At 36.0% G+C, this 22,258-nt stretch overlaps 2 protein-coding genes across 2 annotated transcripts; both read left to right on the top strand.

The window, feature by feature from the left end:
* The first annotated feature begins 341 nt into the window (after nucleotides 1–341).
* Nucleotides 342–5,540, top strand: LOC127878844 (megakaryocyte-associated tyrosine-protein kinase-like). Its single transcript, XM_052425368.1, has 3 exons — nucleotides 342–505; nucleotides 3,212–3,298; nucleotides 5,423–5,540. The coding sequence occupies exons 1-3, from the start codon at nucleotides 342–344 to the stop codon at nucleotides 5,538–5,540; spliced, it is 369 nt and encodes a 122-aa protein (XP_052281328.1).
* A 1,817-nt stretch (nucleotides 5,541–7,357) lies between these two features.
* LOC127877045 (ephrin type-A receptor 4a-like) lies at nucleotides 7,358–21,760 on the top strand. Its single transcript, XM_052422650.1, has 6 exons — nucleotides 7,358–7,629; nucleotides 9,039–9,216; nucleotides 11,926–12,053; nucleotides 16,528–16,703; nucleotides 17,971–18,264; nucleotides 19,268–21,760. The coding sequence occupies exons 1-6, from the start codon at nucleotides 7,369–7,371 to the stop codon at nucleotides 19,287–19,289; spliced, it is 1,059 nt and encodes a 352-aa protein (XP_052278610.1). The 5' UTR covers nucleotides 7,358–7,368; the 3' UTR covers nucleotides 19,290–21,760.
* The last annotated feature ends 498 nt before the right edge of the window (nucleotides 21,761–22,258 follow it).

The following is a 22,258-nucleotide window of genomic DNA, read 5'->3' as shown; positions in this document are numbered from 1 at the left end:
CAAAGTCTAATTAACCTAATATGGCAAATAAATTAAACCAAATGCTGTTTGGCTCAATATAATGACTACAAATTTGAATACCCCGGTACTACACTAGAAGTCACATTTTTTACTTCATAAATCTTGCTCAGAACTGGTGTACTTTTATGTATTTGCTGATTTTGAAAATGTTTGGGGTCCATTTGAAAGCATGGCTACCAAGGGCCGAAAGTTTTCCTTTCATTACCCTTGTGAAAGCTATGAAGACTGCACAGGCAAATCTGGCAAGAGACACTACACACATGTATTGAGCCTCTCATTCCCAAAGCACGGCTCAATTTCATTTTCTGCTGCTCTAGGGCATGGAGTACCTGGAGTCTAAGAAAATCATGCACTGTGATTTGGCTGCCAGAAATGTGCTGCTCAACTCCGAATTGCGTGCAAAGGTCTGTGATTTTGGACTGTCTAGGATGCTGGAGAAGGATTACTATAGATTGCACGATGACAAGACAATACCGTTGTACTGGTAGGGGATTAAATATTATTCCTTAAGTACATAATAATGCTTCTTTAATGCATGAATACCAATCAATGGTCAGTTAGTGAGGTAAATTCTCACATATTTTGGCTCACATGTTCGCAATGTGCTCAATGTGAGCAGTTGTGATCACCGTATGTCTGGCATCCAGCCTCATGTAGTGTGCTTTGTATGGAGTGCCTCATCATCTTTAAGCTCTTTACTACTCTAGAATGCACATTTGTCATGCCATCATTATGAAACTTAGTCACAATGTTTATTTTACTATATTTTGGCCTATTTTAAGTCTGGGTTTCATGTGTCCAAAGACTTGGTCCCCAGGTGTAATTTTATACAAACTGTGTTACCCACAATTAGGGCCACAATTATGACTCAATTGGAATGAACTCTCAATGTTTATTTTAACAATATGGAGTTCAAAATAGGGTCACGCGCGCCTTAAAAACTAGGTTAAAAAAACAGGTCAAATCTTCAAAAATTAAAAAAAAAAATCTTGTTACCATGTTACCACTCTAGAGTCAATCTTGATGAACTTGGTGAGAATGTTTATTTTGACATTTCTAGGCTGAGTTTGAATATGTTCACTTTAGTCCAAAAATCAAATCAGTGTTTTGAAAGGCTTTGTTACCTCTCTTAGCCCATATTTATGATTTGAATGGTTGCTTTATTTCAATACCTTGTCAGAATGTTAATCGTGAGAATATCTAGACTAATGTCATGTCCGGGTCATGATCATTCAAAAACCAGGTCACCCGGGTCAAATCTTACAAAAATATTTTAACCACTCTAGTAATGAAAAAAACTTGAGACGACAATAAATATTGTATATCGGATTTGCGCAATTACTCCCCTTGGACTGCACTTTTCTTAAAAGTAGTTAAGTTGACTTGTGTGTATCATTTGTGTGTTATTGTTTCACCGGAGGGGGACTTGTGGTTTGCGCTCTGTCAGTCAGTCACACTTTCTGGATCCTGCGATAACTTTAAAAGTTCTTAATATTTTTTCATGAAACTTTAAACATGGATAGATGGCAATATGGACATTATGCAAGTCATTTCATTTTGTTCCTACGTCAATAATTATGGTTGCTATGGCAACAAATAGAATAGAAATACTGCTGAAAATGGTGGTTTTTTGGATCCTGCGATAACTTTAAAAGTTCTTAATATTCTGGTTGCTATGGAGACAAATGAAAAAATCTGACAATGGTGGAATTTCTGACAATGGTGGAGCCGGTAGGGAACTATATTGCTTGGCAATAGTCTTGTTGTTTATAGTTTTGATTGTTTTTATGCCCCTTTTTAAAGGACTTGACATGTGCCATATATGGATGGATTTTAAAATAACTTTGCACAAAAGTAAACCACCATAAGAAGTATAGTTGTTTGTTTCATCCATCTCCTAACCATAAAGGTCAAGGTTATACATAGAGGTCAAAAGTCAGATGCATATGTTAACAGACTTCAGCCTTCAGCTTGGGTCCGGTCAGTTTTTGGGCAGACTGGTTGAGGATTCTCTTCGTGGTGTCTATCTTACACAGTGCCCTAACTTAGGAGTAACTCTGTCTGTCGGTCCAGTCTGTGAGTCTGTCTGTAGGCACGAGCTTGTGCAGCTATGTTCTTCTACATTTTTTCAATGCAAAACATTCAAACTTGCTAGAATTGTTTTTTTTTATATGAATTTATTGATTTGCATTTTAACCAGGTTTTCTGAACGAAAAAAAACTGGTTATTAATCAGGTTTTCCAAAGGAAAAAACTGGTTATTAGAGTGTCGAATGTTGGCGGGCGGGCGGAACGAGCTTGTCCGAGCCATAACTATGGCGTTCATTGTGAGATTTCAAAATCATTTGGATTATTTGTTCACCATCATTGGACGGTGTGTCACGCAAAAGAATAACGTCGATATCTCCAAGGTCAAGGTCACACTTTGAGTTCAAAGGTCAAAAATGGCCATAAATGATCTTGTCAGGGCCATAACTATTTCATTCATTGTGAGATTTTAAAATTACTCAGTTAATTTGTTCACAATCATTGGATGGCGTGTAAGCGAAAGAATTATGTCGATATCTCCAAGGTCAAGGTCGCCTCAACTAAAAGTAGAATGAATTTTACACACAGGCGCTAACTAGGAAACAATCAGTAACAATGCACATTTTGAATTGTTTCACTTTATCAGACTTTTTTTTTTCAAATTTTAATCAAGGTTGCGATGACTAAAAATAAATTGAATTTGACACAAGGGGGGTGACTAGGAACCATCAGTAACAATGCACATTTTGAATTGTCTCCCTTTATCAGACTCTTCTTTTTTTCTTCTTTTTTCAAATTGAAAAAAATGGTTTTGTGACAAATTTGTCCCTTGTTAAATTATAAAATGATTTCATTGTGATATGCAGTGGGAAATAAACAAATTGAATTTGAAATGAGTTAAGAACAAGGATTTTCTCTGAAAATTGTACACAAAAGCCTGTCAAACATTGTAGAGAATGTGATCAAGACAGGACCATCAAACAATAAATTTCTAGTTTCCTGATGGCAAATATTTTAAATCAACTCCCATGTTTTTAGGTATAATCCCAATGTATTGTTGTTTCCATTATGTGAGCTTCGTTTTGGGAAAACTGTGCGAATGGTCTGGCTTATCTGGGACAAAACTTTTTGCATATGCATTAAGCCCATTTTTTTTGTTTCAGGTCAGCGCCAGAATGGAATACAACTAAGAATGTCTCTCATAAGTCTGATGTTTGGAGTTTTGGGGTTGTTCTGTGGGAAATGTTCAGGTACTGGATTTATATGATTACAAAAGATTTGCAGTAAGACGTTGTGCAGACTTACATTAATTTAATGGTAATTATCCCTTGCCATAGACGGAGGGATATTGTTTTGGCGTTGTCCGTCTGTCCATCCGTCCTTCCGTTCGACTGGCACTTTTGTGTCCGGAGCCATATCTTGGAAGTGCTTTAGTGGATTTCATTGAAACTTGGTATGAGTATATATATGGATAAGAGGATGATGCACGACAAATAGAATTGTACACAATCTGTTAATAACAGAGTTATGGCCCTTTGTATCTTGAAAAAAAGCTTTTTTATATAAGCTTAGAGCTTTATCCCCATTGACACATGAGACAGAGCCATGAAACTTGCCATAGTTGTTCTCAATCATCTGGGGGTGCTTCACATTCAACACCCAAAATCTTAGGGCTAAGGTCAAGGTCACACATTGATGTCAAAGGTCACACATTTTATGAATTATTCATTATTTAGTCATTCCTTTACTATTAATCAAGGGATCCTGTAATAACTGTTCACAATTGTTCTCAATTATCTAGCTGATTGTCAAATATAAGATCCATGTTGCTAGGGTCATGGTCAAAGTCACATTTTGATTATATATGCCTTATTTGTTAAGGATTCTACAATGCTAAAATGGATTCTCAAAATGTTTGATGTAATTGTTCTCAATTATGTGCTTTTTACCAATTTAGTCAAGGTCACACATCAAAGGTCACACATTTGTTGAAATATGTATTATTAAGCAATGATTTTACTATGCATCGGTGGATTCTGTAATAACCTTCCATAATTCTTCTCCATCTTCTTCCTTGCTGTGTGTCATATGTAAGATTCATGTCTAGGGTTAAGGTCAAGGTTCATGTCTAGGGTTAAGGTCAACGTTACACAATATGCTTCATGTAAGGTCATATGATTCTTATTAAGGGTCAAGGCTACACAAATGCTTCATGTAAGGTTGTACTCAATGATGGATGATTAACTTTAAACACTAATTTATGTTATTTCCACTTATTTCATGGTGGATGTTGTGTTCACTCTGCAACACTCTGAAAATTTAGTGCATATTAAGATTTAATGTTTTCGTGGAAAAGGCAATACTTTTGTATTCACCTAAATAAATATTGAACGCTCAAGAACCCTCCTCTATCTTAGTTTTGAGTTATTGTCCTTTGTTATTTTTGTATGTTGTTACTTTTCGGGGCAATAACTCAGTATGTAAGATTTCTATTTAAGAAAATGCTCATAACAAGCAATTTCTCCTTTTGTCATGATACTATCAATGTTAATTGATTCATGAAAAATATACTATCTGCATTTTATTTTCTGCAAACCCATCACAGGTACAAATGAGTTTAAAAAAATAACTGACAAAAGGCATAACCCTTCACTTATACCATTTTTTTTAGTTCTACACCTATCCATAAACAAAATTTATTTGGCAGGGGATATTAATTCAATGAATTTGCTTGTTTGCTTTGTTATGTCGTGCCAAAGGCAGAGGGATATAGAATTGGCGTTGTCTATCCTTCAGTTTGTTAGTCTGTGTGTCTCAAAAAAATAATTGGGAGAGATATCAATAGAAGGTATTTGCTTGTTTCTGAATGGTTTCAATTAAAAACTCTGAGATTGGGATAATCAGTGGTATACAATTCCACTTGTCGGCAGTCCATGGCGAGTGAACAATACCAGCTGCTGAGCTTGATTTATCTAAGGCTACTCCAACTAGACAAGTACATGGTCCATGTGTTCAATCCTAAAAAAACATAAAAAGGAAAAGAAACTTCAAGTTTTTGTTGTTCTTAAATTAACATAATTTTGAAGTGGGTGATATTTGGGTAAACAAATTATTTCACTTAGTTTTATAAAATGATTGTTAAAACTTAAGAAGTAATATTGTTTACCCATTGCACTTGAAGAAAGCTCAAAACATTTGTTTCAACTAAATCTTGATGGAGTTTTAAATTAGTCATGTGCAGTTTAAAACTCGGTTAAGTACGGGAAATTTGAAATAAAAGCTTATTAAAATCCTATTTAGAGCTGTTAAAATAAGGTGAGCTACCTAGGACCATCAAGACCCATAGGTTATTTAAAACACAATTATTGTTGCAGTAATGGAAGTGATCCCAAAATGAAGTGTGAAAGTGCTAAGGAATTTGTTCTCAAGATAGCAAGTGGCGAGAGATTGAAGAAACCTGAGGACTGCCCAGATGACATGTACAGTTTATGAAGGAGTGTTGGAATGCAGAAAAAGAAAAGCGACCTTCTTTCACCCAGTGCAAAGAAAAGTATGCAATTTTTCAAACACTTTGATCTAATTCTAAATATTGACTTATGTAATGTTCCTAGTTGAATAGACTCAGATCAAAACAAATGTTTTATTTTTAATTTTGTATGATGTTCTCCATCTGTGTTAGAGAAGTCCATATGTAAGGTGTCAAGTTACCACTTATCAACTCCAAAGCTTTCATCGCATGATAAACACTATGAAGATGATTATAGATTTGATATTTCAGTTGAGTTAAAAAAAAATACTAAATGAATTGGCATCTGAATTATTATGCTCCTCATATATATATATGTCGAGCATTTAGTTGCCAGTTTGAGGTTCCTTCCTTCCTTCCGTCACACTTTTGTTACCATTTCTCATAGCGCCTTCAATATTTTACTGCTCTCTTACATATTTGGCATGTAGGTACCTTGCATGGACCTCTACCTTTTGATGAGGTTTGAGGTCACTGGGGTCAAGGTCACCGAGGCTAATTATAGATTTTCTCAAGGTCACACTTTGTTTACAGTTTCTCATAGCGCCTTTAATATTTGATCGATCTCTTATATATTTCAGATGTAGGTACCTTGCATGGACCTCTACCTTTTTGATGAGGTTTGAGGTCACAGGAGGTCAAGGTCACTGAGGCTTAAAATAGATTTTCTCAAGGTCATACTCTTTTCCACACAATTAAACCATATATCGACAAAGCATCATTGGGGAGCATCCATCAGTTTTACTGATATCCTTGTTTAAAATAATGTTAATTTTTTTCCATTGTTCCTTTAAGTCAGATGTTGTACATGATTTATTTTAACAAATGCTTAGCACATTGGTCTTTTTTTAAACAAGCAGAATAATTATTGTTTCAAATGAAATTGATATATGTGTACATACAGGATTGCTATGCATATCAACGCTTATTTCTAACTGTATCACTCATATGGCTATATGTCATCCTTGATTTAAACTTTAAATTTATCAAGTCATCCATGTTTGTGCTTGCTATGTCTACCTTTATAACTTATGATAAAATATAAGTCACCATCTTAGAACTGCTCTTCACCCATAATGTCATAGTTATTTACTGTTCACTCTTCTTTAAAACTTTCTTCAGGATTGTTCCTAACTTTGGAATCGTTGACTGTTTACAAAAAGTTTTCTACCATTGTGGGCTTATTATTTAATAAACCCTTTACCATTCAGAAACGCACTTTGAGGCATTTGTTGTCCTTTAGAAAATAAATTTAAATCTAAGTCCTTTCATAGTATATTCAAATTTGAAAGACTTCTCTTCCAACACGCAGATACTGATGAGTAGCAAAAAGCATAAAACCTGAACAGTTGCTAATGATTGAGAAAGGGTTAAATTGGTTCTTCAAATGTGCATGGTATGCCATACTACACGTAACTCCTGACATATTTCATCCCTGTGCATGGTATGCCATACTACATGTAACTCCTGACATATTTCATCTCTGTGCATGGTATGCCATACTACATGTAACTCCTGACATATTTCATCCCTGTGCATGGTATGCCATACTACATGTAACTCCTGACATATTTCATCTCTGTGCATGGTATGCCATACTACATGTAACTCCTGACATATTTCATCCCTGTTTTAATGGTATTAATTCAGCAAAGAAACATGTCTTATAACTTGATGAAAATGTGAATGTTCATGAACATTGTTGATGGATAAAAAACAAGCATTGACATTTTTTTACAGTAACTCTGTTCCATATCATCATTTCTGTCTGATTCAAGGTTCATACAGTCACTGATGTCAGAGAGATGTGCTCATGACACTCACCGCAGTTTGCTTACAAGCCTTGCCACTCTAAGAGGTCCGCGCGGTGACATTCTCACTAATGGTGTAGGACATGGGACAGCAGTTGCAAGGCTACCTGGGCAGACTGGAGGGTCTGTTACAGAAGTCATCACCGACCTGTCCACCAGTGATAAGACGACAAACACAAACAGATACAGTCTTGTCCTTAGTGAGACTTCATTGCAGATATTTTTGGACAAAAATATTGGCAAGGTTAGCACTTATCTTTTAGTCCTTTCAACTGTAAAAGTTTATTCGATTGTTTTGAATTTCCGTCATTTTCTTTTGTTGTCGGTTATCCCAGATATTTGTTTTTGTAATAGTTAGTAGGAGAACGTGTCTGAACTGTTCCCGTTTACAACCATTTTGAAAGAGACATTGTTTGATTGAGATATGCTAGTTTATACAATATGTTGTTTTCTTGATTGAAAGTGTTTGGGTAATAATACTTTTTAAGTCAAGCACGGTATTTAAACTGTACATCAACAATTGTTCTCTTTTACGTGACGTCGTCAAATTAACAGTTTGCAGATTTATCACATACGTCAATTAGTGCCAATTAAAGTTAAAAGAGACATAACGGTTTTCACACGTGTATTTTGGGGACCTTATTACTCAATTGTTACTACTAGGGGAACGATTGTGCTAAGAATATATGTATCCCGGAAAAAGCAACTTTTTGGAAAAACCCACTAATCTGCTGGTACAAATAAACATGACCCATTTATAATCCTTTCAAAATCACACACAGTGTAAACCCTTATTATTTAAAGGAAGCTATCATTGGTTGATATAATGGACCAGCGTGGTTTGTACCGGGGTGATTAGTGGGTTTTTCTAAACTCATGCTTTTCCGGGATCAGTCTATTGCAAATATTGTCAAAACAACCTTGATGGCAATTAGAGAGCGGGGGACCCACAAGTGCGCCGCTTTATCGATCTTATCGACAATTATCGGAAACATGTTTATGCTTCAGTGCACATTAACCTCAAGTCTTTCAGTCAACACAGATTAGCAGAATATGCTTCATTATTACTCTGGTTGGTTTCATAAAAGTTTAATTATTATGACGGTCAGTCTTTGCCGAAAATTTGAAATCCACGAAATTACGCATCAACGAATTAGTTGTTTTTTATTAAACCACGAAATTTCATACCGACGAATTTCTATACGTTTACAGTAACTTATATTAAAATAAGTATGATTGACTGCTTTTATTTCTTTGTGACAATCTAAGCTTGGTTTTTCAAAGTATTAAGAGATACAGTTACTTATACTAAAATAAAGCCAATTATTTTGTTTGTTAATTTTAACATAAAAATGATAATATTTAATAATCATCTGTATCTGTAATCTTCCCATCAGCTGACTGATCAACCGGTAACTGTCCCAATTTCACAGCATCTGTGTATTGATAAGTGCTGATAGTGGTGACTGCACTGTGACCACAGCTGGGTAAACATGAATATAATACACATGATTAGGTGTTCTTGTTGGTGTTTGTTTTTTGTTGTTTTGTTGTGTGGGTTTTTATGGAGGTGGGGGGGGGGTAAATATAGGAGGCTTTAACCAAGCCTTTAAAGAATGGGAATAAACCTCTAAAAAAGTATTTTAATTGTAGGGTGCATTTGGAGATATCTTGATGGGAAGATTTGAAAGCAGAGATGTAGCTGTAAAGAAATGCCGAAATGCCAGTGAATATCAGAGATTTGAGCGAGAGTTTGAAATACTGTGCAAGCTCAAGCGTAAACAACATCATCCAAATATTGTAGAATTCATTGGCTTGTATGACTTAAAAGGTAATTATTGAACTGCAAATAGGAATGTTTGCTGGCGCCACCATGAACAAGCTAAGCTTTTTTCAATTTTTCATACAGTTACATGGAAAAAGCACAGAGATTATTTAAAGTCAAACCTTTGACTGGTTTTATTTGCATGTTGTTTTGTCTGTTGTTTTTTTATAGATTATCTGTGTACACATGCTCAGTGAGCTTTTGGGATCACATTTTGTCTGTCAAGAGTTTATGTCAGTTGTCCATCAACAAGTCATTCAAACCACATCTCCTTAACCTCTAAGCAGATTATAAAGAAACTTTGCATGGATGATCCTTGGGTGACCCTCTTTAAAGCTGTTTAAATTTGTCTTGTCAATTGCATGTGTAGGTCACAAGAGTAAAACATATATGTTGAAATTTAAACTTTTAAAGATCTTTTTAAAAATAAAAATGAGGCGTTCAATATATAGTGTTTAAGATTGTATAGAGATCTGTTCCTAAATTAGGTCAAAGCATGCCTGGACACAAAACTGGAAACACCTCTGGCGGTCACATGATTTATATTTGAACAACTTTTAAATCTTCCCTCAAACCAAAAGGGTCAGATTTAAATTTTTGTGTCTAGTATTGTATTTTGATCCTCTACTAAGATTTTTGAATGAAGTCTCTGGGGTCAAAGCTGGCCATGCCACAGGGGTCACATGTTTTATATAAACTTGAAACAAATCATCTGGAGCCTTTAGTCCCAATGCTTTTATTTTTGACATGTAACATCAGATAGACAACACATGTACCTATATTATGTTTGTATAAATCAAGCCCCTGGGGTAAAATTTGCCACTATCATTGGTCAAGTGATATAAACAGTATCTTGTATAGTAGATAATTTTTATTATGCTCTTCCAAAATTTATTTTAGGGGGAGCATATAGTCGCCCCTTCGTCTGTCTCTCCGTGTGTCCGTCCGTGCACAATTTTTGTCCGGGCTATTTCTCAGCAACTAATGACCGTAATTCAATGAAACTTTATGGGAAGCTTCACTACCAAGAGGAGATGTGCATATTATCAGCGGGTTCTGGTCAGATGATTTTTCACAGAGTTATGGCCCTTTGAAATTTTCCATTAACTGTACATATTGTGCAATTCTTGTCCGGGCTATTTCTCAGCAACTATTGACCGTAATTCAATGAAGCTTTAAGGAAAGCTTCACTACCAAGAGGAGATGTGCATATTATCAGCGGGTTCTGGTCGGATGATTTTTCACAGAGTTATGTCCCTTTGAAATTTTTCATTTTACATATAGTGCAACTCTTGTCCGGGCTATTTCTCAGCAACTAAAGACTGAAATTCAATGAAGCTTTAAGGGAAGCTTCACTACCAAGAGGAGATGTGCATATTATCCGCCGGTTCTCGTCAGATGATTTTTCACAGAGTTATGGCCCTTTGAAATTTTTCATTTTACATATAGTGCAACTCTTGTCCGGGCTATTTCTCAGCAACTAATGACTGGAATTCAATGAAACTTTATGGGAAGCTTCACTACCAAGAGGAGATGTGCATATTATCAGCCGGTTCTCATCGGATGATTTTTCACAGAGTTATGGCCCTTTGATATTTTCCATTGTCCATATAGTGCAATTCTTGTCCGAGCTATTTCTCAGCAACTTATTACGGGAATTCAATGAAACTTTATGGGAAGCCTCACTACCAACAGGAGATGTGCATATTATCAGCCTGTAATGGTCGGATGATTTTTCACAGAATTATGGCCTTTTGAAATTTTCTATAAACTGTACATATAGTGCAATTCTTGTCCGGGCTATTTCTCCCCAACTACTGACTGGAACTCAATGAAGCTTAATGGAAAGCTTAACTACCTTGAGGAGATGCACATGTTATTAGTGGGTTCGGGTTAGATGATTTATTTAGAGAGTTATGGCCCTTTGAAATGTTTAAGTTGCTAAACCATCTATCGTATTATTTTATCCAAAGTTATGCCCCTCAAGACGTTTCCTTTTATCTGAATATATAGTGCAATATTGTAACAAAAAAACCTTTGGGGAGCATCACCCGTCTCCGACGGTTTCTTGTTATTTTGTCCACTGAAACCTAAATGTTCAGAGCTTGTTACATTACCGCTTAAACTTTGTAAAAGTCATGCCCTTGAAGTTAAAAATGGCAAAGCCCCTGGATTCCCATGAATTTTCTTGACTTTTTTTGTGAACTAACATTGAAAAACGTCTAAGAAACAAAAAGCCCAAAGGTGTAACATGATATAGTGGTCATCTACTAAATTTTTTCAAATAAAACCCCTGGGGTAAACACTTGGTTTGCCTGAAACTGTGAGTTGAAATGTGTTATATATTTAATTATAAGGCATAATAACTTAAAAACCTTTCTGAAACTACTCATCACAAAAAATATATTTGCTATGTGTCATCAAATTGTGGTCCTTTACAAAGATTGTTCATATCATGTCCCTGGGTCTGAAACTCGCAATGCTCCATTTATGGCAATCTTTGACATCTTGTTTAGTAAAAAGTTTTATTTCCATGCAAATTAGGAACCAGCAAAAAGATGCAAATATATTGTCAGAATGTTAATACAATAAATAAGGATAAAATGCACATTGTTAAAACATTAACGTTATTTGTTCCTTCTTCGGCTTTAGGTTCATTATTTCAAGGATCAATTTGTGTCAGTGCTATTGTTGTATTCCTATTATATCTTTCAGACCCAACTATATGCTATGTTTATGTGATGGAATATGCAGAAAATAAATCCCTGGTAAAGTTCTTGACGAGTCGGCCAGAACCAGTGATGGTACATCAGAAGCTCAAACTCCTCAAGGATGCTGCTCATGTAAGTATGATAGATGAGTGCTCGCTGACCAGTGTGGGAAAACTGGGCTTAATGCATCTGGGTAAAGTGTTGTCCAGGATTAGCCTGTGCTGTCCACACTAGCCTGTGTGTACTATTCAAGGATAACACTTTCAACTTTAATGAAACTTTGGGTTTAAAGGCAGTCTCTTTTTAAAAGTAAACCCAGTTTAGACAGAAAGTGTTTCACCTCATAGCCTATGCTTACTGCACTGGCTTATCTGGGATCACACTTTGCGGGATGCATTAAGCACTGGCTTATCTGGGATCACACTCTGCGGGATGCATTAAGCACGGTTTTCTGGGATCACACTCTGCGGGATGCATTAAGCACGGTTTTCTGGGATCACACTCTGTGGGATGCATTAAGCACGGTTTTCTGGGATCACACTCTGCGGGATGCATTAAGCACGGTTTTCCCAGAACGAGGCTCATACTTCAATGGTGGAGCATTCAGTATCAGATAGTGGATAGCTTTTGTGTGATAAGGCACTTTTTTTACCTAAAATGTTCAGACCAATAAAAAAAAATAAGAGCGTACTCAATAATATATGTGACTTGTCTCCAGATCTTAGTTTGATTTTACTTGCCAAGTGCTGAAATATTTTAAATTATCAGAGCAATTACTCCTGATATCATTTCTTACTTACCTGACTTCAGGACTAACTTTTTTATACCCCCACAAACTAAGTTTAGAGGGTATATAGGAGTGAGCTTGTCTGTCGGTCGGTCGTTCCGTATTAAGTGTCCGCTCTCTAATTGAAAAAGTTTTCACCAAACTTGGTCAAAAGTTGTATCTAGATGATATCTAGGCCAAGTTCAAACATTGGCCTTGCCGGGTCAAAAACTAGGTCACGGGGTCACTTAGTGCGTTTTAAACAAACAGCATGTTGTTCGCTCTCTAATTCAAATAGTTATCAGAGCTGTACCAAACTTGGTCAGAAGTTGTATCTAGATGATGTCTAGGTCAAGTTCGAACATGGGTCATTGCAGGTCAAAAACTAGGTAACGGGGTCACTTAGTGCGTTTTTAACATTGAGCATGGTGTCCGCACTCTTATTCAAGTAGTTTTCGTCCAATCTTCACCAAACTTGGTCAGAAGTTGTATCTAGATTATATCTAGGCCAAGTTTGAACATGGGCCTCGTCGGGTCAAAAACTAGGTCGCGGGGTCATTAAGTGTGTTTTAAACATTAAGCATGGTGTCCGCTCTCTAATTCAAGTAGTTTTCATCAAAGCTTCACCAAAATTGGTCAAAAGTTGTATCTAGATGATGTCTAGGCCAAGTTCGAACATGGTCATGGCAGGTCAAAAACTAGGTCACCGGGTCACTTAGTGGGTTTTAAACATTGAGCATGGTGTTCCCTCTTATTAGCTCATCTATTTTTTGAAGAAAAAAATGAGCTATTGTCATCACCTTGGCGTCTGCGTCCGGTTAAGTTTTGCGTTTAGGTCCACTTTTCTCATAAAGTATCAATGCTATTGCATTCAAACTTGGTACACTTACTTACTATCATGAGGGGACTGGGCAGGCAAAGTTAGATAACTATGGCTTGCATTTTGACAGAATTATGTGCCATTTTTATACTTAAAAAATTGAAAATTTTGGTTAAGTTTTGTGTTTAGGTCCATTTTATTCCTTAAGTATCAAAGCTTTCGCTTTCATACTTGCAACGCTTTGTTACTCTCATAAAGGGACTGTGCAGGCAAAGTTATGTTACTCTGACTGGCATTTTGACAGAATTATGTGCCCTTTTTATATTTAGAAAATTGAAAATTTGGTTAAGTTTTTTGTTTAGGTCCACTTTTTTCCTAAAGTATCAAAGCTATTGCTTTCATACTTGCAACACTTACTAACTATCGTAAGGGGACTGTGCAGGAAAAGTTATGTAACACTGACTGGCATTTTGACGGAATTATGGGCCCTTTATACTTGAAAATTTGGTTAAGTTTTGTGTTTTGGTCCACTTTACCCCTTAAGTATCATAGATATTGCTTTCATACTTGGAACACTCGAAAACTATCATAAGGGGACAGTAAAGGACAAGTTGCATAACTCTGGTTGTCATTTTTATGGAATTATGGCCCTTTTTTGACTTAGTAACTTTGAATATATGGTTACATTTTGTGTTTAGATCCACTTTACTTCTAAAGTATCAAGGCTATTGCTTTTCAACTTCAAATACTTTCATGCTATCATGAGGGTACTGTACCTGGCAAATTGAATTTTACCTTGACATTTGAATGACCTTGACCCTAAGGTCAAATTATTAAATTTTGCTAAAACTTCTTTATTTATGATAAGATTCGATTGATACTTTGACAAAACAACTCTTACCGGACATTCCACAATAGACTCCACCCAAACCATCCCCCACGCCCCTCTGAATCCTCCCCCCCACGAATCCCCCCTCAATACCCCCCCCCCATTATTTTATTTTTTTTAAATTAACGATCATCTAATCAATGACCAACACACCCTCACAATATACCCCCCCCCACCCCCACCCCAAAAAAATAATGTTTATGCCCCTGGTAGGGTGGCATATAGCAGTTGAACTGTCCGTCAGTCAGTCTGTCCTTCCGTCCGAAAAAAACTTTAACATTGGCTATAACTTTTTTCACTTTTGAAGATAGCAACTTGATATTTGGCATGCTTGTGTATCTCATGGAGCTGCACATTTTGAGTGGTGAATGATAAGGTCATCCTTCAAGGTCAAATGTCAAATTTATGGTGTCTGTCCGTCCGAAAACTTTAACATTGGCCATAACTTTTTCAATATTGAGATAGCAACTTGATATTTGGCATGCATGTGTATCTCATGGAGCTGAACATGTTGAGTGGTGAAAGGTGAAGGTCAAGGTCATCCTTCAAGGTCAAATGTCAAATATATGACGTCTGTCTGTCCGAAAACTTTAACATTTGACATAACTTTTTAAATATTGAAGAAAGCAGCTTGATATTTTGCATGCATGTGTATCTCATGAAGCTGCACATTTTGAGTGATGGACGTTCAAGGTCAAGGTCATCCTTCAAGGTTAAAAAAAATATTAAAAATTCAAAGCGGTGTTCTCATGAAGCTGCACATTTTGAGTGGTGGAAGTTCAAGGTCAAGGTCATCCTTCAAGGTCAAGGTCATCCTTCAAGGTAAAAGGTAAAAAAAAAGAAATTCAAAGGGGCGCTGTCATAAAGCAACCCATATTTTGAGTGGTGGAAGGTCAAGGTCATTTTTCAAGGTCAAGGTCATCCTTCAAGGTCAAAGGTAAAAAAAAAATAATTCAAAGAGGCGTTATCATGAAGCTGCTCATTTTGAGTGGTGGAAGTTCAAGGTCATCCTTCAAGGTCAAAACAAAATATTTAAAAAATTCAAAGCGGCGTTATCATGAAGCTGCACATTTTTAGTGGTGGAAGTTCAAGGTCAAGGTCATCCTTCAAAGTCAAAAGAAAAATTGCTTTCATAATTGCAACACTTTCTAACTAACAAAAGGGGACTGTGCAGGCAAAGTTATGTTACTCTGACTGGCATTATGACGGAATTATGGGCCCTTTATACTTATAAAATAGAAAATTTGGTTAAGTTTTGTGTTTTGATCCACTTTACCCCTAAAGTATCATAGATAAGATATTGCTTTCATACTTGAACACTCGCAAACTATCATAAGGGGACAGTAAAGGACAAGTTGCATAATTCTGGTTGTCATTTTTACGGAATTATGGCCCTTTTTTGACTTAGTAACTTTGAATATATAGTTAAATTTTGTGTTTAGATCCACTTTACTTCTAAAGTATCAAGGCTATTGCTTTCAAACTTCAAATACTTTCATGCTATCATGAGGGTACTGTACCTGGCAAGTTGAATTTGACCTTGACCTTTGAATGACCTTGACTCTCAAGGTCAAATTATTAAATTTTGCTAAAATTGCCATAACTTCTTTATTTATAATGAGATTTGATTGATACTTTGACAAAACAACTCTTTCCTGACATACCAGACTCCACCCAAACCATCCCCCACGCCCTGCCCCCCCCCCCCGAATCGAATCCCCCCCCCCTCAAAAAAAAAAAATAAATAATAATTAAGATCATCTTATAAATGACCACCACGCCCTCACACTGTACCCATAAAAAAAATTAAAACATTGTTAAAAAAACACAAATATTTATTTTTATTATTTTATTTTTGAAATACTGTCAAACCATCCCACCCAAGAATCACCCTCCAAAAAAAAAGTTTTTTTTGATTTTTTTGGCATTTTTGGAAGATAATGTTATAAATGACCACACCCCAAACTATACACCCCTCTCCACTCCACCCCTCCCTCCTTTGTGATTAAAACTGAGATAGGTCCCTTCACCTTTAAAACGAAAAATAGATGAGCGGTCTGCACCCGCAAGGCGGTGCTCTTGTTGTCATTGTTACAACTAATGTTCTGCTTCATTAACAAAATCTTTTCAGGGAATGCAGTTCATCTTTGAGAACAACATCATACACTGTGATCTGACAGCTGAAAACATTCTAGTAAAAGCTGACCTAACTGCACTCATATCTGACTTTGGTTGGGCCAAGGAGCTGGAAACTGATGTTGAAGACTTCACATACATGCGCTCGAACCCCAAGACGAAGATTTTGTGGTTAGCTGTTACTCTTTTAATGAAAAAAGGCTATTTTGATGTTATTTCATTTAGATTCCACACCAAACATCAGAGCTGTGTCATTGTGATCATAAAATAATTTGGTTAAAGCAATTTTTAGCTTGACTATTATATATGAAATATATATAGTGGAGCTTTCCTACTCACTCCAGCATTAGCGTTCCCGTTAGCGTTAGTGTGCAAATGTTAAATTTTGCGTATCACCCCAAATAATACCTATGTCCCTTGACATATTTTGCATACTTCTCTACCAACATGACCCCAACCTATAAACAAGAGCAGACAACTGTATCAAGCATTTTGTAAGAATTATGGCCCTTTTTCCACTTAGAATATGCATATTATTGATAACTCTATGTTAAAGTTTACGTACCACCTCAAATATTTTCAATGTCCCTTGACATATTGCTTTTATATTTTGCATACTTCTTTACCAACATGACCCCAACCTATAAACAAGAGCAGACAACTGTATCAAGCATTTTGTAGGAATTATGGCCCTTTTGTGTCTTTGTAACTTTGAATATTTTGTTAAATTTACTTCTAAAGTATCAAGGCTTTTGCTTTCAAACTTAAAATACTTTCTTACTATCATGATGTTACTGTACCTTGCAAGTTGAAATAGACCTTGACCTTTGAATGACCTTGACTCTCAAGGTCAAATTAATAAATTTGCTTAAATTGCCATAACTTCTTTATTTAACAGCAGATTTGATTTATACTTTGACAAAACAACACTTACCTGACTTACCACAATGGACTCCACCCAAACTATACCCCATGCCCCACCCCAGAATCCCCCCCCCCATCCCCCCAAAAGAAAATTATTTTTTTTTCTTTTTTTTTGAAAGATCATCTATTAAATGACCACACACCCACATTATACCCCCCCTCTCCATGATGGCTTACGTTATGCTGTCAAGCACTCAAATAGTCGAGCGCGCTGTCCTCTGACAGCTCTTGTTTAAGAACAGTGTTACTGGAAATATTTTATATCATAAATGTGATAAAGTTGGTTTTAAACCCGGTTTTTGTATTGCTTTGTTTTTTCTTAGGTTCTTTTCAATGATATATTCTATTCATCACACAGCAATATTATTAATTTTATTGATGCCTACAAAGCGAAACACATTTTCATGATGTGAAATAAAGTAATGGTAAAATCACGAGGTGTTAAACAATCAGTTAATGCATGCTACATAGGTAACAGTACGATAAGAGTAAATCTAAACCATACACTTTCTAGGTCAGCCCCAGAGGTCTTGCAATCCAAGTATTCAAAGTTCACAGACAATTGGAGTTACGGTGTTGTGTGCTGCGAGGTATTCCTTGATGGAAAGCAACCTGGGTTTGATGACTCTGCAGCTGGGAACAAAGATGAAGCTGAGATCTACTGGCAGAAAATCAATCAAGGGCAGAGATTTCCATGCCCTGAATTGTGTCCAAAGGAAATCTATGATGATGTCATGTTGAGGTGCTGGGAAAAAGACTTTATGAAGAGGATTCATTTCCATGATATTGTTACCTACATTGGATCATGGTAAACTTTTAACTTGTATTGAATAACACTTTCTTCTTGAACATCTAGACCTGTATATTGATTCCAAATTTGAAAAATATAATTATAGTGTGCGGATGTAACAAATAAACATACACATAAACCAATATTATTTTTGGATACATTTTTATGTCCCCCACTATAGTAGTGGGGGACATATTGTTTTTGCTCTGTCTGTTGGTTTGTCTGTTGGTTGGTTTGCGCCAACTTTAACATTTTGCAATAACTTTTGCTATATTGAATATAGCAACTTGATATTTGGCATGCATGTGTATCTCATGGAGCTGCACATTTTGAGTGGTGAAAGGTCAAGGTCAAGGTCATCCTTCAAGGTCAGAGGTCAAATACATGTGGCCCAAATCGCGTATTTTATGAATACTTTTGCAATATTGAAGATAGCAACTTGATATTTGGCATGCATGTGTATCTCATGGAGCTGCACATTTTGAGTGGTGAAAGGTCAAGGTCATCCTTCAAGGTCAAATATATGGGTCAAAATTGCTCATGGAATGTCACTTCTGCAATATTGAAGCTAGCAATTTTATATTTGAAATGCATGTGTATCTCATGGAGCTGCACATTTTGATTGGTGAAGGGTCAAGGTCAAGGTCATCCTTCAAGGGGGACATTGTGTTTCACAAACGCATCTTGTTTGTTTTGATTTTTTAGGGTCTGCTCAACCGCAAAAACAAATTTCCAAAATGTATGTCAGCAACTTTGTATCAGACATTATGAAAGATCCAAAAATTCAAGATTCAATAATTATGCCTAACTTTTCGAATCCAAATAAATTAATATTCACAAAATTGAAAGCATCTACAGTATGCAGACATATATGTTAGTCAGATTGTAGGGCTATGGCTGCAGTAATCCCGTTTCAGTACTATGGTTCTATCTAAGCAGTCTTAAGTTGTAACCTCTCCAGAATAAAGATGATGCAAGTGTTTAAGTGCCTTTTCAAAGTTTAATATTGTTTGATTTTCAGGTTGGAAAATCATCCGTCCTAGGCAAGAGATGATAAAGCTCAAGAGATTATCTAACATTCCAAAATCCATTTCTGATTTTGGAGTACGTGTTTAGTTTTCAAAGTGTTTCATGTTTTTTTGCCACATATTATTTAATCTTTGTTGTTGGATTTTAACTTCCAAAGCCAGAATGTGTCACAAAATTATTGTATAAAATAACATGAATTTAATTAAATGGGAACATTTTTGCCACTATTAAACAAGCATAAATTGTTGAAAATCAAATTATGACATTACCTTGTTTTGATTTAAGACATACAAACTGTATTTTACAGCTGTAACTTTAAGTTTGTAATACATGGCTTAGTAGGAATTGTCCATATCTTTTGACTGGTTTAAATGAAATAACTAGAAATTAAGTTTTAATTTAGAGTCCCAAATTGCATACCACCTTAAGTTTGTAATGCTCCTGGCTCAAATGATCGGGGGTATATTGTATTCGGCCTGTTTGTCATTGTGTATGTCTGTCCCAAAACTTTAACCTTGGTCATAACTTTTGCAATATTGAAGATAACAACTTGATATTCGACATGCATGTGTATCTCATGGAGCTGCACATTTTGAGTGGTGAAAGGTCATCCTTCAAGGGCAAAGGTCAAATATATGGCTTCAAAGCGCAGTAGGGGGCATTGTGTTTCACAAACACAGTTTTAATTATTTGAATAGAGATGAGTGTACATGTTATCTTGTTTGAAGTAACTTCATGAAATGATTTATTTAATTATTTATCAATTTAAAAAAACAGTACATAATTATGTTAATTAAGTTACCGATACCGTGGTATATATAAGTGTACATATGTTTGTTTCGCCTTATGACTCATTATCTTGCCATATCATTTATTAAGTATGAAAGAAACAGTAATTCCCCTACCTTGGGCAGCGATTTTGACTTCCCCAAGCACCCATGAGCTAACTATATACCGGTAATGTTTGATAATAGAAACAGTACACATGATGGTACTGGCAGCCGCACAAATCTGTTTATTTTGTCGTATATTTGTTGAATACCACACATTCATGTTTTATTTTTACACATACGGAACTAAAAGCTCTGAGAAATAATCAAACTTGTTATACCCCCTTAAACGAAGTTTAGGGGGGTATATAGGAGTGAACTTGTCTGTCGGTCTGTCTGTCGGTCCGTATTAAGTGTCCACTCTCTAATTCAAGTAGTTGTCTTCCAATCTTCACCAAACTTGGTGAAAAGTTGTATCTACATGATGTCTAGGCCAAGTTCAAACATGGGCCTTGCCGGGTCAAAAACTAGGTCACGGGGTCACTTAGTGGGTTTTAAACATTCAGCATGTTGTCGGCTCTCTAATTCAAGTAGTTTTCATCCGATCTTCACCAAACTTGGTCAGAAGTTGTATCTAGATGATCTTAAGGCCAAGTTCAAACATGGGCCGTGCCGGGTCAAAAACTAGGTCACAGGGTCACTTAGTGCGTTTTTAGCTTATCTATTTTTTTTTTTAATTATGAACTATTGTCATCACCTTGGCGTCGGCGTCCGGTTAAGTTTTGCTTTTAGGTCCACTTTTCTCATAAAGTATCAATGCTATTGCATTCAAACTTGGTACTCTTACTTACTATCATGAGGGTACTGGGCAGGCAAAGTAAGATAACTCTGGCTTGCATTTTGACAGAATTATGTGCCCTTTTTATACTTAGAAAATTGAAAATTTTGGTTAAGTTTTGTGTTTAGGTCCATTTTATTCCTTAAGTATCAAAGCTATTGCTTTCATACTTGCAACACTTTCTATCATAAGGGGACTTTGCAGGCAAAGTTATGTAACTCTGACTGGCATTTTGACAGAATTATGTTCCCCTCTTATACTTAGAAAATTGAAAATTTGGTTAAGTTTTGTGTTTAGGTCCACATTTTTACTAAAGTATCAAAGCTATTGCTTTCATACTTGCAACACTTACTAATTATCATAAGGGGACCATAAAGGCAAAGTTATGTAACTCTGACTGACATTTTGATGGAATTATGGGCCCTTGATACTTGAAAATTTGGTTTAGTTTTGTGTTTTGGTCCACTTTACCCCTAAAGTATCATAGATATTGCTTTCGTACTTGGAACACTCGCAAACTATCATAAGGGGACAGTAAAGGACAAGTTGCATAACTTTGGTTGTCATTTTTACGGAATTATGGCCCTTTTTTGACTCAGTAACTTTGAATATATGGTTACATTTTGTGTTTAGATACACTTTACTTCTAAAGTATCAAGGCGATTGCTTTTAGACTTCAAATACTTTCATGCTATCATGAGGGTACTGTACCTGGCAAGTTGAATTTTACCTTGACCTTTGAATGACCTTGACTCTCAAGGTCAAATTATTAAATTTTGCTTAAATTGCCATAACTTCTTTATTTATGCTAAGATTCGATTGATACTTTGACTAAACAATTCTTACCTGACATACCACAATAGACTCCCCCCAAACCATCCCCCACGCCCCCCCCCCCCCATTGAATACCCAAATCCCCCCCCAATCCACCCCCCATTTTTATTTTTTTGAATTAAAGATCATCTTATAAATGACCGCCACACCCTCGCACTATAACTCCCCACCCCCCACCCCAAAAACATATTTGTATGCCCCCTGTAGGGTGGCATATAGCAGTTGAACTGTCCGTCAGTATGTCAGTCAGTTAGTCCGTCCGTCCAAAAAAAAACACTTTAACATTGGCCATAACTTTTTCAATATTGAAGATAGCAACCTCATATTTGGCATGCATGTGCAGGGTTTTTTCTGTCTATTTTGGGAAAAGGAGTATGACCAAATTGGGAATTTTTTATCGACAAAATTGACCATTTTGGGAATTTTTGCTTCGATGAAACTGCTCATTTGGGAAAAAAATGTGAATTTATCATGCTTAAATAATTCAGTGGTTTAACAAATAAATTTGTTTTTATTTGTTATTTTGTCTCCTTTATATAAA

The sequence above is a fragment of the Dreissena polymorpha genome, chromosome 4, assembly GCF_020536995.1.
Source record: "Dreissena polymorpha isolate Duluth1 chromosome 4, UMN_Dpol_1.0, whole genome shotgun sequence".
Classification (NCBI taxonomy): Eukaryota; Metazoa; Mollusca; class Bivalvia; order Myida; family Dreissenidae; genus Dreissena; species Dreissena polymorpha.
Note: the sequence above shows the minus strand (reverse complement) of the source record. Positions and strands in the feature narration are given on the sequence as shown.

Coding starts and splice junctions, on each gene's coding strand:
- LOC127877045 (XM_052422650.1), top strand. CDS start 7,369: ATGTCAGAGAGATGTGCTCATGACACTCACCGCAGTTTGCTTACAAGC. Junction 9,217..11,925: donor TGGCTTGTATGACTTAAAAG/GTAATTATTGAA, acceptor TATATCTTTCAG/ACCCAACTATATGCTATGTT. Junction 16,704..17,970: donor CCCAAGACGAAGATTTTGTG/GTTAGCTGTTAC, acceptor TACACTTTCTAG/GTCAGCCCCAGAGGTCTTGC.
- LOC127878844 (XM_052425368.1), top strand. CDS start 342: ATGGAGTACCTGGAGTCTAAGAAAATCATGCACTGTGATTTGGCTGCC. Junction 506..3,211: donor AAGACAATACCGTTGTACTG/GTAGGGGATTAA, acceptor TTTTTGTTTCAG/GTCAGCGCCAGAATGGAATA. Junction 3,299..5,422: donor GTTCTGTGGGAAATGTTCAG/GTACTGGATTTA, acceptor TTATTGTTGCAG/TAATGGAAGTGATCCCAAAA.